Source organism: Mirounga angustirostris, unplaced genomic scaffold, assembly GCF_029215605.1.
Source record: "Mirounga angustirostris isolate CCGP_5_RB_7025 unplaced genomic scaffold, mMirAng1.0.hap1 SCAF_3, whole genome shotgun sequence".
Taxonomy (NCBI): domain Eukaryota; kingdom Metazoa; phylum Chordata; class Mammalia; order Carnivora; family Phocidae; genus Mirounga; species Mirounga angustirostris.
The window spans coordinates 180,267,360-180,285,307 of record NW_026991711.1 but is presented as its reverse complement, the minus strand read 5'-3'; the positions used below and the strand labels follow the sequence as shown (position 1 = coordinate 180,285,307).

Here is a 17,948-nt window from a genome sequence, read left to right as displayed (position 1 = left end):
ATGTCTTCTGCCCATTTTTTCATTGGATTGTTTTTTGGGAGTTAAATTGTATAACTTCTTTATATATTTTGGAACTAACCCTTTATCAGAGATGTCATTTGGAAATATCTTCTTCCATTCCAGAGGCTTTTAGTTTTGCTGATTGTTTCCTTTGCTGTGCAGATGCTAATATATGGTATCTTCTTTACAAATTATTTCCAGTGAGTGACCCCCAGCTAAGGGGAAAGATGGGTGGTCAGTCAGTTAAGCATCTGACTTCAGCTCAGGTCATGATCTCAGGGTCCTGGGATCAAGCCCCAGGCTCCACGCTAGTGAGGAGTCTGCCCGTCCCGTTCCCTCTGCCCTTCACCCTACTTGTGTATGCACGCTCTCTCTCAAATAAATAAAATCTTAAAAAAAAAAAAAATAGGAAAGATGGTTTTGATGGAGGATGCAGAGAAACCTGATGGTTTGGCCAGGTGTAGTATAAGAAATATGAAGAGAGGGTTAAGTGTGACCTGATGATGGCACTTTGGATTCAATGAGAACACATTTTTAAGAGGATTTAATTAGTAGGGTATTAACAGACAAAACCCTTACAGTGTTAGTGATTCTCACTGTATTTGAGAATCACTAACACTGAAATGAATGCTCTGAGGTCACTGAGGAAGGGAGGTCTCACAGCTGTGGGGGGAAGCTGTACGATGGAGAACCTGAGCATCTCCAGACAGCTGTGGGTGCAAGGATTATAGGTGAAATGATGATTTAACTAACTGAACTAATATTAACTGAGTTCTTATGAGGTAGAGTTAAGTTCACAAACTCTTAATTAAATGGGAGGGGAGCAGAAGGACCACAAAATAACTCGCTGGTCTCGACTCCACCTGATCTGCCTGGGCCGTGTCAGCAAGTCAGCAAAGAACTCTGAGTTTGAAGTGCACTGATTTAAAACAGAACTGAACATAGTAACTTAGATCACTGTCACCATATCGCATTGCACTGGATTGATATGTAGCTTTGCTTCTGTTTATGGAATTGTCTATATTCTATCCTCACGTGTGTTATTCAAATAAAAGTCTTCATTTTATTTATTTATTTTTTAAGGAGGCTCCACACCCAACGTGGGGCTTGAACTCCTGACCCATAGATCAAGAGTCGTGTGCTCTACCAACTAACCAGCCAGGCATTCCCCAAATAAAAGTCTTTAGATGCACATAGTCTGTGAGGGTCTGGTTCACCCAAATCAGGTTGCTCTTAATCCGTCTGACTCCCACTCTGCCACCATAAAATCAAACTCATGGTAGCTGAGATTTTATATAAATGTTCATATTCTCAGATTGGTTTTTTTTTTTATTGATAAACCACCATTTATTTATCAACTTCCTTATTAGAGATGTAGGATATAATTTTTCACTATTACAAATATTATTATATTGAGAATTTGTGTGGGGGGGGTTGTTAATTTTATTTTATTATGTTATGTGAGTCACCATACATTACATCACTAGTTTTTGATGTAGTGTTCCATGATTCATTGTTTGTGTATAACACCCAGTGCTCCATGCAATACGTGCCCTCCTTAATACCCATCACTGGGCTAACCCATCCCCCCCACCCCCCTCCCCTCTAAAACCCTCAGTTTGTTTCTCAGAGTCCATAGTCTCTCATGGATTATCTTCCCCTCCGATTTCTCCCCCTTCATTTTTCCCTTCCTACTATCTTTTTTTTTAACATCATGTATTATTTGTTTCAGAGGTACAGGTCTGTGATTCTCAGGTTGCTTTTTTTGTTTTTGTTTTTTTTTTTAAAGATTTTATTTATTTATTTGACAGAGAGAGACAGCACAAGCAAGGGGAGTGGCAGGCAGAGGGAGAAGCAGGCTCCCCGCAGAGAAGGGGGAGCCCGATGCGGGACTTGATCCCAGGACCCTGGGATCATGACCTGAGCCGAAGGCAGTCACTTAACCAACTGAGCCACCCAGGCGCCCTCTCAGCTTGGTTTTTAAAAGGCTTCAAATAACAGCAGGATACTGAGGATGCTAGAGACTAGATATGCTATTTCTGATGTGATCATTTGGGAGGTAGGCCGAAGAGCGGACTGAAGCAATTTTCTCTTATTCTAAGTCTTGAAGAAAAACGAGTTAGACAGGCACAAGTGAAGACCAGAGTTCTAGGTTTTCTAGTCGCAACAACAAATTCCGATTCGGTCATTTCCATTTGACCCTTGACCAATTAATTGTCAGTAGAGTTATAATTAGGCTGTATCATATGATGACCACTTTACTTAAAACTACAGTTTACCCCCACCAGGCGATAACTATAATCATTTAAATCAACAAAATACACTTGGCTTTCAACATCGGCAACTTACTTCATGTGTGTATGAGTTATACTTAATTAAACTTTTAGCTCCTAAAAATCATGTCTTTCAATTCTCCTCATATCCCCAAAAAGGCCAACTACAGTACTTTGCACATAAGGGACCAAAAATTACTACTTAATATTACAACAAAGAAAAATCATGGTCTAACCCATGTGGATTATCTGGTTAAAAAATATATATTATGCCAGGGGCGCCTGGGTGGCTCAGTTGGTTAAGCGACTGCCTTCGGCTCAGGTCATGATCCTGGAGTCCCGGGATCGAGTCCCATGTCGGGCTCCCTGCTCAGCAGGGAGTCTGCTTCTCTCTGACCCTCCCCCCTCTCATGCTCTCTATCTCATTCTCTCTCTCAAATAAATAAATAAAATCTTTAAAAAAAAAAAATATATATATATATATATATATATTATGCCAAAGAAATATAATCAGCTTATCTTGGAAAAACACAATTGCAAACTCATCTCTGGGTTCCCATTACACTAACTAATCAACAGTCTGTTAACATTCCATTTGAATTAAATACCTCATTTAAAAATAGTGTCACGTGGGGTGCCTGGGTGGCTCAGTTGGTTAAGCGACTGCCTTCGGCTCAGGTCATGATCCTGGAATCCCTGGATCGAGTCCGGCATCGGGCTCCCTGCTCGGCAGGGAGTCTGCTTCTCCCTCTGACCCTCCCCCCTCTTATGTGCTCTCTCTCTCTCTCATTCTGTCTCAAATAAATAAATAAAATCTTAAAAAAAAAAAAGTGTCATGTGACTGCACGTGACATGCAAAGCTCTCAGAAACTGACAGTAAACAGTAAAATCCCATTCTAATGAAACAGATCTAAAAACATTTTGAATGTCATTTAATGGACTACCATGGTGAAACTTTTACGTCCAGTTTCAGATGAAGTATACAGTTTGGTTAACTGTGCTATTAGGATCTGGCTCTGCACTTTCTTCTGCTCAGCAATCCAGGTCACTTTCTGTGTGAAGAGCTAATTACTCTGCCCCTCAGTCCTTCCATCGACAATCTGTCACCTTCCTCCCCCATCTCAATTCCCCCCAATGTACCACTTTTTAAAATAAAATCAGTTCATGTTAGAATACATATAAAAACAGCGAGAGGCCCCCCAAAATGCTTTTGCTACAGAAACTAGTGCCTAGGTGAATTGCACACAATGAAGATTTCTATTACACAGAAATCTGCGTCGATTAATAGACTGATGTAATGTGTTCATCAAAGAATTGCTACGTTACAATCTGCTGGTACAGAGAAATAGATTCATATAGAATACTAGGAACTTTATGTCTAAATTGGATTCTCCCTGTTGTAGTTCAATAGTAGTATTCTTGAAAGTAATCAATTTCCAAGTGGAAAATACAGTCATTTCTAGCTAAAAGGCATGCCATAAATGAAGCTCAAGTCACATCTACAGGATTCTTATTTTAGGAAGTTCTTACTCAAAGCCCCTTCCCTTGCATTAGCCCTGCAATCAATAACAATAACATTGCTCAAAGTAAGGTAATACTTTTACTTATTCTAAGAAGTCTTTAGTCTTCGATATACATACCAACAGTGTGGATAGGTTTCCTATAGGGCATCAGGCCAAAATTGTATTGAAAAATTCCTCTGGCGTGGAACAGCGGCAAAGCAAACCCCATGACCTTCTGTAGCTTCTCTTGCACAGTTCGAAGCCATGAGCCTTGAGGGTTGTTAACTTGTTTAAATAGCTCATTTTCTCCAAAAGAAAACACTGGGACCAAGGAGGCACTACAAACAAAGCGGAAGAATACAAATTTTTAAGGAAAATGATTTAAGTATTTTATTCTGTTCAGATGACTTTTGCAACATATCCCAACAATTTTTCTTTTTTTCTTTCAATCTTTTTATTCATTCATTTATTTTAATTATTATGTTCAAATAGGCAGCATATAGTACATCATTAGTTTTTGATGCAGTGTTCAACGATTGGGCATGCGTTGTGATGGGCACTGGGTGTTGTACGGTACTGATGAATCACTGAGCCAAGAATTTTTCAATGTTCCCATGTCTCCCTATACTGCTAATTTCATGTTCCAATCAATGAAGCTGACTTATACTTGAAATCCTTTGGGGCAGGGCGCCTGGGTGGTTCAGTCGTTAAGCATCTGCCTTTAGCTCAGGTCATGATCCCAGAGTCCTAGGATCGAGCCCTGCATCGGGCTCCTCGCTCCACGGGAAGCCTGCTTCTCCCTCTCCCACTCGCCCTGCTTGTGTTCCCTCTCTTGCTGTGTCTCTGTCAAAAAATAAATAAAATCTTAAAAAAAAAAAAAAAAGAAAGAAAGAAATCCTTTGGGGCAGTACTTCAGCAGCTTAGCAATTCGTGGTATTTTATTCCATAGAAAAATCAAGGCTCCGGGAAGCTTCCTTTCCACCTAGAGTCCAGACCATGATTTGTTTGTTCATTTGGCTGGAAATTTATACTCTGTATATAAAATTTTGTACTTTTTATTTGTTTGCTTTTTAAAATTTTTATTTATTTTTAAGATTTTATTTATTTATTTGACAGAGAGACAGACAGCGAGAGAGGGAACACAAGCAGGGGGAGTAGGAGAGGGAGAAGCAGGCCTCCCACTGAGCAGGGAGCCCGATGCGGGGCTTGATCCCATCATGACCCGAGCCAAAGGCAGACGCTTGACGACTGAGTCACCCAGATGCCCCTGTTTGCTTTTTTAAAAAAATATTTTATTTATTTACTTGAGAGAGAGAGAAAATGCATAGGAGGGGGAAAGGCAGAGAGAAAGGGAAAAGCAGACTCCCTGCTGAGCAGGGAGCCCAATGTGGGGCTCAATCCCAGGACCCTAGGATCATGACCTGAGCTGAAGGCAGATGCCCAACAGACTGAGCCACCCAATTGCTCCTGTTTGCTTTGTTTTTAAAGGTGAGTTTAACTTCTGGATGCCATGGCACTGCACTACCTTAGGGGGAACGCTGTATGCCATTTCCCATGAACATCCACATCTGCTTTTATTTGAAGGTCAGCTAAGAGGAAGTCTGTGTTTAAGGACTGGAGAAATTACTTTATTTTTTTGTGTTCATTTAATAACATCTTAACTTCTCTGACCCAGGTACCTGAAATGAGAAGCTACTTACCCATGGGTCAAAGCAATTTTAACAAATCCTTTCCGTTGGCGGATGAACAGAGTGAATTTTCCAGGATGGGCATCCAGTGATTCCTCTGCACCCCCAAGAACAATGACTGAAATGTTTCCACCTTCCTCCTTGCTCAGCACATGGGACACACTTTTCTTAGAAACTGAGACTGACCCTTAATGAATAAAACAAAAGGGCTAAGTATTTATCTTAAAAATTAAAATATTTCTCTCCTAATATTCAATGGCATCAGTGAACATTTAACAAAACTCCCTAGAACATCTTGCTTAAAATTTTGTCACAGCCGGATCTTTGGTAATATATTCCATTCATAAAATATAACATTTTGTCAGGTGATTGGGTTAGGTCTTTAAAATGTCATTTGTTATTAGATCTACCACTTATTTGGGTAAGTTGTACGCTGCTCAACTCTATGGATTCTATTCATATTGCACTATAAGTGAAAGGTGCCCTCTGCACTTGTTCAGTGCACAACCTGCATAGCTGTACGTGGTGACCTTGATCACTACCCTGGTGAATCCTGGCTCAGAACCAAAAAGCATATCCTTTAGAGGAGGTTTCACTGGATCTTCTGAACACACAAGGGCCTGTTTTCAGATATTTTGTGTGGATTCTTGTTTCCCAAACCTAGATTTATAATGTAAATGATTTATTTCAAAAATTCAGACATTTGACAAATAACCAGATCTTTACATGGTTCCAAAATGTCTAGTCTGACTTTGATAAATTGTTTATTTAAGATAGTTATATAATTGTTTGGTCTTTGTACCAGGCTTTCCCACATAAAAATAACTTTAAAGATTCCTTTTCAGATTTTGAATGTACTATGTACTCTTGGAGGAAAAGGCCATGAACTCTTACAGGGAAAAAAATATGAAAATACAAGCCACTCGTGACCTGTATTAAAGAGATAATTGCTTTTTAAAGTTTTATTGTTTCCTTTCATTCATGGCTTTATCCATTTTTTGAGTCATAAGAGAATGTGTCAGACAGGCTTTATTAAGACACAACATACCTCATTTCTCAAAGGACAATTATATGCTCATTTTACTGTAAGTGCCTATTACTGGGGGAATATAAAATAATGCAGGATTCTGAGTGAGCAACCACCTACTAAAGAGGCAGAGGGTGGTGGGTTAGAGGGTAGAGTACCTGAGTCTCAACGGGTTTGAACTTCTACTGGGTTCAAGGCATGGCCATTCTACTCTGCATGCCCTGAGTGGGAGCTGGAGGCATAACTTCCATTGGAAAGAGGGCCTTCTGAGTTTCCAGACACCGGCCCTCCTCTGGCCACTTCTCAGTTCCTTCTCTGAGCTCCCTTTACTAACTGCTACTATGTCTTAGGGCTCTAAGAACTACATATTTGTATTCCTCTAAAATGTCTATGTTGAAACCCTAATCCCCAGTAGGATGGTATTAAGAGGTAGGGCCTTTGGAAAGTAATTAGGTCATGAGAACGTAGCCCCCAAGATGGGATCAGTGTCCTTATAAAAAGAGGAAGAGGGGGAGGGTGCTGTCTCTCCGTCATGTGAGGACATAACAAGATGGCTGCCCGCAAGCCAGGAAAGGAGCTCGAACCAGACACCAGATCTGCCAGCGCCTTGATCTTGGACATCCAGCCTCCAGAACAGCGAGAAATAAATGTCTATTATTTAAGTCACCCAGTCAGTAGCATTCTGTTATAGCAGGCTGTACTAAGACAGGCTCCTTCATAGTCTCTAACACCTTCTAATGTTATCTACATACATGGATTCAAATACCACTTATGTGTGCTGAGTTCTCCCAAATCTATCTCCTGGGACCTCTTCTTCCTGAGGCTCTACACCCACACTTCCCAATGGCCCAATGGACGTGTCTACCTTGCCAACTCAAAGACACCTCAAACTCCATGTTTCCAGACCCAATGCACTGTATTCTTCCTGCAACATTACCCCTCAAGGTGAGTGGGACCATCATCTACCTTGGCACGCAAGTCAGAGGTGTAGGTTCCTCCCAAACATATTCCCGTCTTCTTAGCAACCATGTTGACTCCACTCATTCCTTCATTCAAAACACTTGTTGAGCACCTGCTCCAGGCAAGGCACTGGGCTAGATGCTGATCATACGACATACACAGTTGCTACCTTCCTGAGGCCGCAACAATCACTATGTCTTGTCGAATCCATCAGCTGTTCTTCATATCGACCTCCTCTGGGCTCTACGTGGCTGTTGTGATCTGATCTCTGCTACCTGCAGAGCCTTACTGGGCACATGGGAAGGAACGTGAGCCTCAAAACACAGAATGTGCCCTGGCTGACAGCTGATGAGTAGAGAGTCGCCAAAATGGACCAAGAGAAAAAGTCTGGAGGGGGGACTTACAGGGACTTAGAGTGACGGAAATCCCATGGGTAAGAGCAAAACAGGCACTGGTCAGCAAAGGACCTCTGAAACTCTATTGCTTCTTTACTACATGAGGTTTGGTACACATGTCTGTCTGTCTTTCATACCCAGAGAGGCAACCACCAAGGAAGGCACAGAGTAAAAGGGCAGCCTTGGGCCAGCGCCTGTCCTGGAAGCTGGTTCTAGGAAAAAATTGAGAACTCTCCAAATTTTGAGATAAGGATGCCCTGAAACTCTACCAGCTACAAATGTGGATATTTTTATTTAGCTTCTAGGATATCTCAGGTTATAGTGAAAAGGAAAAGATCTCATGATATCAAAAGCCAGAAAGAACAGACAAGTTTAATCTCAAATGCCAGCTCAAGCAAATGGCAATGACTCTGAGGGCACTATATATAGAGAGAAAGACTCTTAAGGTTGATTATATGTATCTGACGTGGCCACGGAGAGGGGTGTACCTACATCTCTTGTACCATAAATTTGCCACACCTACTCTCAGTTACCACTACCCAACCTCACTTGTGGCTGGAATCAGCAAACAGTATATTGTAAATGTATTTCTGTGCTTTTCTGAAATTTAAAAAATTTCCCTTTAATTTTTTTCCTTTTATAAAACTAACCCAATCGATGTCGGCAAAACAAGGAAGGGTTTTTTGGTTTTTTTGTTTTTGTTTTTGCCTCTATAGTAGTTTGGAGGTTTGGTGCTCCCTCTAGAGGTCAGACGCAGTGACAGCCAGACTGGACCAAGAGCCGAGGGCCATATGGGTGAAGGTCCATACACAGAACCTTGAAAACCCAGCCAGGGATCCTGGTCCTCTGGTGCTTAGTGATTTCCTATCAGGTATATAATGACAACATTATGTCATTCTCAATGACAATAATTGAGAAATTAACAGGAAGTAATGAAAACCTGGAAGAGCCTGGAAAATTCTATCTCTGAATATCTACTTACTCATCCTGAAATTGTAAATTTTTTTTTGAAATTACAAATTTTCAAAAAGAGACTATCCACTTTTCTTTATATCCAAGAAATGCAAGACAACAATAGTTAATGTAGACAATAAACATAAAGCACTTTGTAAGGTACTGCAGTTCACGCTGAGTCAGTAAGTAGGTCAAGTTAGAAAACCAAATAAGCTGAACCCCTCAAATTGATGTGAGAATTGTTAACACAAGCTTAGCCTCTGTGGACACTCATATAGTGTCTTTATAGCATTTCAGCTAAATTTTGTTCTTGGAATTGGTAGAATTATGGTTTCATTAACCAAAGAGTCTTCCACTAGCTCAGAGGAGCAGAGTAGAATGAACTCATTTCTGAGTCAAGTTCTATTTAATCTGGGAAGAAAGAGACAGATTAAGTATGCTTCATTTATATACGGCCATCACTTCAAGACATATTGGAGGACATTTTCCATCTCTAATGCTCACAAACGCAGGCAAAGTGCTTTTCCAAAGGTGCAATCTATCACTTGTTTGACCCAAGATTCTTTCTTCCACATCTGGATACACAAAATTCATTCATCAATTTATTCTTTCATTGAATTAACATCTATTGAATATTCCTATATCCCAGGCCCTATGCTAGAAAGGGGTGGGAAAAAAAAAAAAGAAAAAGACATGGTCTGTGTCGTCCTGGAACTTCCAGTCCAGTCGGGGAGGCAAGAATCATCCAAGCAGCATGGGAAGTATCAGACAGGGATACAGACACAGGGTTGTACTAAGAAACTGTAAACCTGTGTTTGGGAGGTGTGGTCCTGCCACCCTAGAACACTGGAGAAATAACGATTTGCCTTCACTTACCACTGGTCATCAGGTATTCTCGAAAGAGAGGACAGCGGAACCAAAATGGGAGCACATGAAGATATGCGGTGAAGCCAGGAAACAGCTCCTCGAAGTCCGAATAATTTGTACAAAAATTTCCAAAGGCTCCAGCAACAAGCACTCCATGGGGGTGAAACCCAAATATATAGTTGTGACTTGGATCCAAATCCCAAGTTTTGATGAGCTACAGTATATAGTGGGATTAAAAAAATAATAAAATGGTCCAGATTAGATTCCAGTAAGAAACCAAGAAACTCATGATTAGTTTTTATGTCACAAGGAAATAGAGGGGCGCCTGGGTGGCTCAGTCAGTTAAGCATCTGCCTTTGGCTCAGGTCATGATCTCAGGGTCCTGGAATCGAGCCCCACATTGGGTTCCCTGCTTGGCAGGGAGCCTGTTTCTCCCTCTCCCCTCTGCTCATGCTCTCTCTCGCTATCTCTCTCTCTCAAATAAAATATTTTTTTAAAAAAAAGGAAATGGGAAACATGACTTGTTTAGTTCTCTGCATTAGAGCTTTTTCCAAATTTTCAAACTATTTCCTGAGCCCAGAGCCCCCCACACATAGCCTTCGAAATGGTGTCAATTTAGCTTAGATCCTATTTAGTAATTTGGGCTGATTTGCAGGCTTTCTCTCTCTGAAAAGAAAAAAGCTTGAATTACCTGTGATGAAAACAAATTTCCATTCTTCTCCCAGCTCCAGATACTACAACATAAAACAATTCTACTCACGTGAATTGGAAAATAGTCCTTAAAATACTTCCAAATGGTCCAGCTTCTGACCCACTTGGATCTCCTGCCTCCTTGCTCTGGGGTACTCCAGTCAAAGTAAAGCCATGTCATATAAGGGACATAGAGGAACCAACAGTTGTATATGATCAGTATCACGATGATTCCAATGCACACCTGTGCTGTAAGAAAGGGAGAGACCTCAGGAATCAGAGTTAGTTAGCATCTGCTCACTGTACTATATAATCAGTGGTCCATGGCAGGGGGATTTAATTAATACAAAAAGTGCGTTAAACTGAGCCTCAGTCCAATATGACAAGACAGCAATGATACAGTATTATTTAACATTTATTGAATATTGACTATATGCCAAGTACTGTATTATGTACTCTGCCAAAATATTTTCATGTAATCCTTATATAGCTACAGTATTAATGAAGCAGCCATGGTCCTTTTCGTAGAAGAGAAAATGGCATAGAGAGGTTAAATGAACTGACCAAGCCCCACAGAAAGGAAGTGGTTGATCTAAATCCATAGTCCACTCTCAAAGTCCCTGGCGTACAGCGCCTCCCTGACATGATATGTGGAGGAATCACTGCTGAAAGAAGGGATGCAGAGGAGTTCCTACTACAGGTATTTACCTTGCTGAGCAGTCATTATTTATGTGCCCACAAAGAGGGAACATTCTAGCAACAAACTCCGTTTTCAGGAACTCTGTTGCCAGAAACAGAAATAGCGTAGGAGCCTTAGTTCATCTTTCACTACTTGCAACATTTCATTATGACAAAGCAAAATCCAAATTGTTTATGCACCGAATGACATAGCTTCAAAATACATGAAGCAAGAATGGAGAACACTTGACCTGGGTAGTAGTGACGAGAATGTTTGCCTTAAAGTAACACATTAAGCTAAGCTAGACATTTTTTTTTTATGTCTGTGCTATGATACTAAAAAATATTTATAAGAAGAGAAATATGGGGCGCCTGGGTGGCTCAGTCGGTTAAGCATCCAATTCTTGATTTCGGCTCAGGTTCTGATCTCAGGTTCCTGAGATTGAGCCCTGGGTCTTGGGCTCCACGCTTTGTGGGGAGCCTGCTTAAGATTCTCTCCCTCTCCCTCTGCCTCTCCCACCCCCACTCACATGCTCTCTCTCAAATAAATAAATAAAAGAGAGGGAGGGGCGCCTGTGTGGCTCAGTCATTAAGCGTCTGCTTTCGGCTCAGGTCATGATCTCAGGGACCTGGGATCGAGCCCCGCATTGGGCTCCCTGCTCAGCGGGAAGCCTGCTTCTCGCTCTCCCACTCCCCCTGCTTGTGTTCCTGCTCTCGCTATCTCTCTGTCAAATAAATAAATAAAATCTTAAAAAAAAATAAAAAATAAAAAGAGAGGGAGAGAAATATTAATGAGAAAGGAGGAGGGGAGCATAAAGTCATAAAGCTTGGCACACAGTAAGCGCTCAGTAAATGCCACCCATGACTTCAAGGAGTGCCACTGGGTCTTCCTCTTCTGTTAGGTGCTGCAGTCTTGGTTTTAGAGCTGACTTCAGTCGCCCAAAGTCCTGTCTACTCCCTATCAACTTTATTACAAAGAGTTTTGTCCCCAAATCATCCATTATGGTATCTGATTAACAGCACCTTGATCTATCACAGTTTTGTAGATACAATTTTTTTTTTTTTTTTGGCCGAAAACAGAACATATATTTATATTTCTGGAGACATGTAAATCAGTAAATATCCCAGTATAGATTTAACCTAAATATAAAATTGACCCCCATAAGAGGAATGACCTGCTCTCTCCAGGGTAGGTTAAAGTTTGTTAAAGAAAAGCACATGAAAGGTGAAGGAAGTATGTGCCCTCTACCCCTTCGTGGAGTGTTTTGTTGCTTTCTGGAAAAGCCAGCATGATTCCAGAAGCACGGCCAAAAAGAGTGTCCTCTGCCCTCATTCCTACCAGGATCATTTCATTTTGCTTCACCTGCTTCCCTCTACCCAGGTCTGAGTGCTGACAATTTACCGCTGTTGGTTAATTTTCTCTTTATTTTACTAAAATGTGTCCAAAATGTACAAGAAACTTTGGTAGGTCTCATTACTCTGTACTCTACTCTAGGTCAGGTGAGCTGAGATGGAGCAGAGACGGGAGAGGACAGTTGCTGAGTGGAGACCAACTGCCAGGCAATGTCATTTTCTCTCCTCACAACCCTCAAGGTACATAGTACTGTCCCCATTTTGCAGATGTGGAAACTGAGGCGCAAAGATTCTGAGGGTCCAAAGGACTTGAACCTGGATCTGCCTAACTCTTAAACCCACACACTTTCTTTTTCTTACAAAACCAAACTAGTCTTAGCTCATGGCAACAGCACCATAAACTTACAAATATTTATTACAAGCACGTAGGCAGGCTCATAAGCATAAGAAATCAGGCAAATGGGAGGTTCTGTTTTCCTTATTATAATGATGGAGAAACTGAGAAAAAAAGCACAGTAACTTAATTTGAACCACAGAAGGAGTCAAGAGCAGATCCAGAAATAAAGTCCCCAGACTACTAATTCGGTATTCCACTAACCCAACCACACACGCACTAATTGAATACATACTGCATCTATGTTTAACAGCCACTAAGCGTTCTGCATGGATGATGGTTAAAACATGGATCTGGAATTGGACTGCTTATGTTAGGAATCTGCCACCAGCTAGCTGCCTAACCTGGGGCGAGTTCTTTTACCTCTTGAACCTTAATGCCTTTACCTGTGAGATGAGCTAAGGAAAGCAGCCGCCTCCAAGGACCGTGGGGAAATAAATGTAGACATGCCATCGTGCCTGGCACACAGAAAGCACTTGACAAATGGAAGCCATTGTTAGAGCAATTGTATTTACTATTAAACGTTTAGAAAATGCAAAAAGTAAAAGCAGATAAAATAGCACCCACATTCTTGTCACTCAACAAAAGTATTGATAAAATTTTCTTTGTGGTCTTTTTTTTTTCCCCTATGAACAGGTTATGTTTCCTTAACATGGTTGATCACATTTTTTTTTTAAATTTCTGTATTGTATCTCTTATGATGATCTCACACTAGCTGTTTTATATTATAAATTTCGTATTACAACCTCTTCAAAAATGGTATTTTTGATGACTGATTCACATTCCATTGAATGGCAATACTAATTCAACCATCCTTTTCTTTTTGAAAATGTGGGCTTCTAACAAATTTTCTCTATAAACATAATCCTGCATAACATTTCCCCTGCATTTTAATTTACTTCTAGAGGACAGTCAGTAAAACCCTGGATCACCAAGCAGAAACACCTTTGTCACTTGATACACTTTGATTCCTTACGATCCAAAGGAGTTGGTCTAATTTAAACTCCCACTTCATACATTGCATACATTCTTTACTATTTCATATCATAAGCAGCACCAAAATAGCTTTTTAAATCCCGTGATCCTAAATTAGATTGAAAGAAGAAAACACTAAAAAAACTAGGTGACCGGATCACCTCTCTTTTCTATTTTTATCCCACTAAGCAATCCAAGGTAACATGATTCTTCTGAATTGGAGGTCAAAGAGAAAAGATACAAAAGTCTACTCCAACATACTGCGCAGTTCTCAAAACTGATGCTGATACTTTTTTAAAATTGTCTTGATCCACAAACCAAGTTGCCCGGAAGGCCTGAATTTTAGTTGCTTCGACCGAGGTATATGTTGAATAAAAAATCACAAGTCAAAAAAAAAATTAAAATTAAAAAAAAAAAGAAAGAAAACCACAAGCCAGCCTTTATCATTCATACTCTATTATAACTTCATGCCCACAGATTCTACTTCCTCTACATCATTAGGAAGCTGCCTCCCCCCCTTTTTTTTATTGAAGTGAAACTTACATAACACAAATGAACCATTTTAAAGAAATCAATCCAGTGGTGCTTAATACATTCACAATGTTGTACAACTACCACTTCTACCTAGTTGCAAAATACTTACATCACTCAAAAATAAAACCTTGTGTTATACACAAATAATGAATCATGGAACACTACATCAAAAACTAATGATGTAATGTATGGTGATTAACATAACATAATAAAAAATAAATTAAAAAAATGAAACCCTGTACCCATCAAGCAGTTACTCCCCATTCCCTTCTTCTTTGCCCCTGGCAACCACCACTCTGCATGATATCTATGGATTTACCTACTCTAGATACTTCATATAAATGGAATAATCCAATATGTAAGCTTCTGTAGACTTTCACTTAATATCAGGTGTTTGAGGTTCATCCATCTTGAAGCATGTATCAGTACTTCATTCCTGTTTAGGGCTGAATAATATTCCCCTCTATGGCTGTATCATATCTGTTCGACATTCACCATTCAACATTTGGGTTGTTTCCACCTTTTGGCTACTGTGAATAGTGCTGCGATGCTCCACGCACTTCAACAGTACTAAAAGTCAGAAACAAATAAGGCTCAGCCAAAATGCATGGCATTGTCATTAAATTTAGCATCACCAATAAAGTGACAAAATGACATGATGCCTCTTGATATGATCTAATGGAAAATAAACCCCATCACTTTTGTGGTCTTTTTGCCAAAAATGCTCAACCTGACTCTAATCATGACAACATAATTAGGCAAGTCCAGACTGCGGGACATTCTATAAGTAACTGGGGCTGTTCAGAAAATATCAGTGGTATAAGAGATTAAAAAACAAATAAAAGGTGGGACGCCTGGGTGGCTCAGTTGGTTAAGCGGCTGCCTTCGCCTCAGGTCATGATCCCAAGGCCCTGGGATCGGGCCCCACGTCGGGCTCCCTGCTCAGCAGGGTGCCTGCTTCTCCCTCTGCCTCTGCCCCTGCTCATGCTCACTCTCTCTCTCTCTAATAAGTAAATAAAATCTTAAAAAAAAAAAAAGGTGTAGAAGCTGGTCTAGCTTTAAAGGAAAATATGAGGACAATTAAGGAAATTTGAATATGAACCATATATTAAATAAGATTATTATATCACTAACAAATTTCTTGGGTATGATAATGGGACTGTGATTATGTAGAAAGTTTTCAAGAGACACATCTATAGTATTTAGCATGAAGTGCCATGATGTCTACAACTTAATTTCTTTTCTTACTTTCAAATGGTTCAACAGCAATTATAATAACAAAGTGTGTGTGGAGGGAGAGAGGGAGAGAGAATGTGCTCACACATGCAAATGTGGAAAAACGCTAAGAGCTGGTGAATCCATGTTAAAAAAAAAAATGTTTACTGAACTATTCTTTCAGTACTTCTGTAGGTTTGAAATTTTCCAAAATTAAAAAATGGAAGGAAATGTATGAACCACACATATAACTGATCATAGCAGGTTAAGCACTGCTGCCTGGCTGGGAATGAGCTGGAACCTCATAGAGCCTGTCCTGCATCTGCAAAAAAATCTTGACTTCCAACCTCTCACATATAAAGGGAATGAGACTGATTCGATGACCCACTTCCAGCTTCAAAGCTGCCTGTAGGTTTCCCTAGCTTTATAGAAAAGAAGTGTTCTAGCAAAATCGGGGATGAAGATTACATTTTTTCCATGAACTGAAGACTTTTGGCAAGGAGTGGTGGCAAGGTCTACGATTTGGGGTGGGGAAGGGTCCTTCAGTGCTTCCGTGGACACATGCCGTTCCTGCAGCATTAAGTAATGATCTTCCTCTGCTGCCCTCACTCTTTCTGACTCCAGTGCTCTCACCTGGATGCTGAATATCAGTTCAAGGGCACTGAACAAGAAAGTACAAATGCAAAGGCATAGTACAGTGTCTAATCCAGGACAAATGCCCCATCAGTGTTAGCAGAATTGGAAAAGGCCATGAATCCTAATAACGTGTTTTACCTATGCTCACTTCAAAGACCTGATGTACATAAATTGATAAATTCCTTTAAGTTCTAGGTTTAACAGTTTTTCAAAATTTAAGACAGTAATATTTATAACATGGAAAAATAATTGGTTAATGAAACTTAGATAACACACAGAAAGCCTTTGGAATAGAGACGGTGTACGGGAAACTCTCCGTAAATGTTATTAGCCCCTACTGACTGCTTGAGACCTTTAAAAAACCAATGGCACACGGTTCAGTCCAAAATGTTATTTGATTTGTTCTCCAGTGCAAATACTACTTTAGTAAAAATAAGTTTTAAAAACAGGTAAACAGGAGGAAAAATATGCCAAAATACTAATAATTACCTCTGGATAAGAATATGGAATTTCTCAAGGGTCTTTAAAAGCCCTTCTACCCTGCTCAGTTTTTCTAATTACTAATCTGAATTATCGTATAATCAAAAGATTATTTTTAGAAAAGAAATAAAATGACTCCACCAGAAAGAAATAAGAAACAAAACTGGAGAACAAATCTACTTAGGTAAGAATATTCTCGTCTTGAACATGATTCTATTAAATTTCCATGAGCAAACAGCATCAGAAGAATATTGCAAAGACTACTTAAGTTTTATTCATTTGGATTAAATAGCGACCAATATTAAGAAATAATTGAAAATATTTAATTTGTATGTGTATCCTTCCCACTTCTATCAAAGAAGTTTTCATTTCTCCCCTATGAAAATTGTTTCTATACTTATTTTAACCATGCAACAAAGTGCACACACAGGAAGAAAATGGAATTCAGAGTTTAGCACATCACATTCTTTTCTTTCCTGTTCCTGAGGCATTGTATTTCAAAACACAATCAGAGCCATCTGTTGATTATAAGAATGTAAGCGTAACATTCTTCTGATTTTTAAAATTCCTGTTTTAAGGGAACTTACCTCCCAGAGTTTCTTAGGATGGTGCTAAAAGATAAATCTCAGACCCCTCTGCAGAATTTTGCAGCTCAGTACTCCTCGTGGGTGGGTCTGTTCCACACTGCTTTTAAAAAGTTTTAGGGAGAGGGAACTGCATTTTTCTTGTCTAAAAGCAAGTCATTATTGGACCCACTTCTTCACCTAATGAATGCACATAAATTACCAGGATCCAGTTGAAACTAATCCCATGTTCTTAATATTTCTAAATGTTTCCAATCTGAAGGACAAAATAAGCACAGCTATTTGGTATAGCTACAAACTGAAAACCATAATTAAAGAGAGACATAACTAAATACAACATGTGGGTTCCTTTGCTATAAAGGACATTTGTGGGGCAGTTACCAAAATGTGAATACGGTCTATGTATGGATTCTATGTATGGATTAGATTGCTGAACTGTATCAGTTACTTTTCTCATTTGGATAATTGTACTGTGGTCATGTAAGCGAGTATCCTTGGTTTTAGGAAATATGCACTAAAGTACGTAAGGATAAAGAGAAACCATGTCTGTAACTTATCCTTAAAAACTTAAAAAAAAATAGTAACTGTGTGCGTGTGTGTGGGGAGAGAGACGGACAGAGAAAGAAAGAAAGAAAATATGGTAAAATGTTAACATTTGGGGAATCTGATGAAGGGATATTGGAATTTTTGTAATTTTCTAGACCTTTTCTTTTTTTTTTTTTTAAAGATTTTATTTATTTATT

The 17,948-nt window shown here is 39.7% G+C and overlaps 1 protein-coding gene across 6 annotated transcripts in view; it reads right to left on the bottom strand.

Moving 5' to 3' along the window:
- Positions 1-17,948, bottom strand: part of MOGAT1 (monoacylglycerol O-acyltransferase 1) — a 101,221-nt gene that overhangs the window by 74,494 nt on the left and 8,779 nt on the right. For 3 of the 6 annotated variants that reach the window (XM_045867882.3, XM_045867887.3, XM_045867888.3), the window contains exons 2-5: positions 10,427-10,605; positions 9,676-9,880; positions 5,476-5,650; positions 3,914-4,113 (exon numbers count right to left, since the gene is read on the bottom strand). In XM_045867882.3, coding sequence (XP_045723838.1) covers positions 3,914-4,113; positions 5,476-5,650; positions 9,676-9,880; positions 10,427-10,605 — 759 coding nt within the window. Of the gene's footprint in view, positions 1-3,913; positions 4,114-5,475; positions 5,651-9,675; positions 9,881-10,426; positions 10,606-11,064; positions 11,170-17,948 lie in introns of those variants that run through there. The other 3 variants (XM_054505994.2, XM_045867885.3, XM_045867886.3) reach the window with 2 other exon arrangements.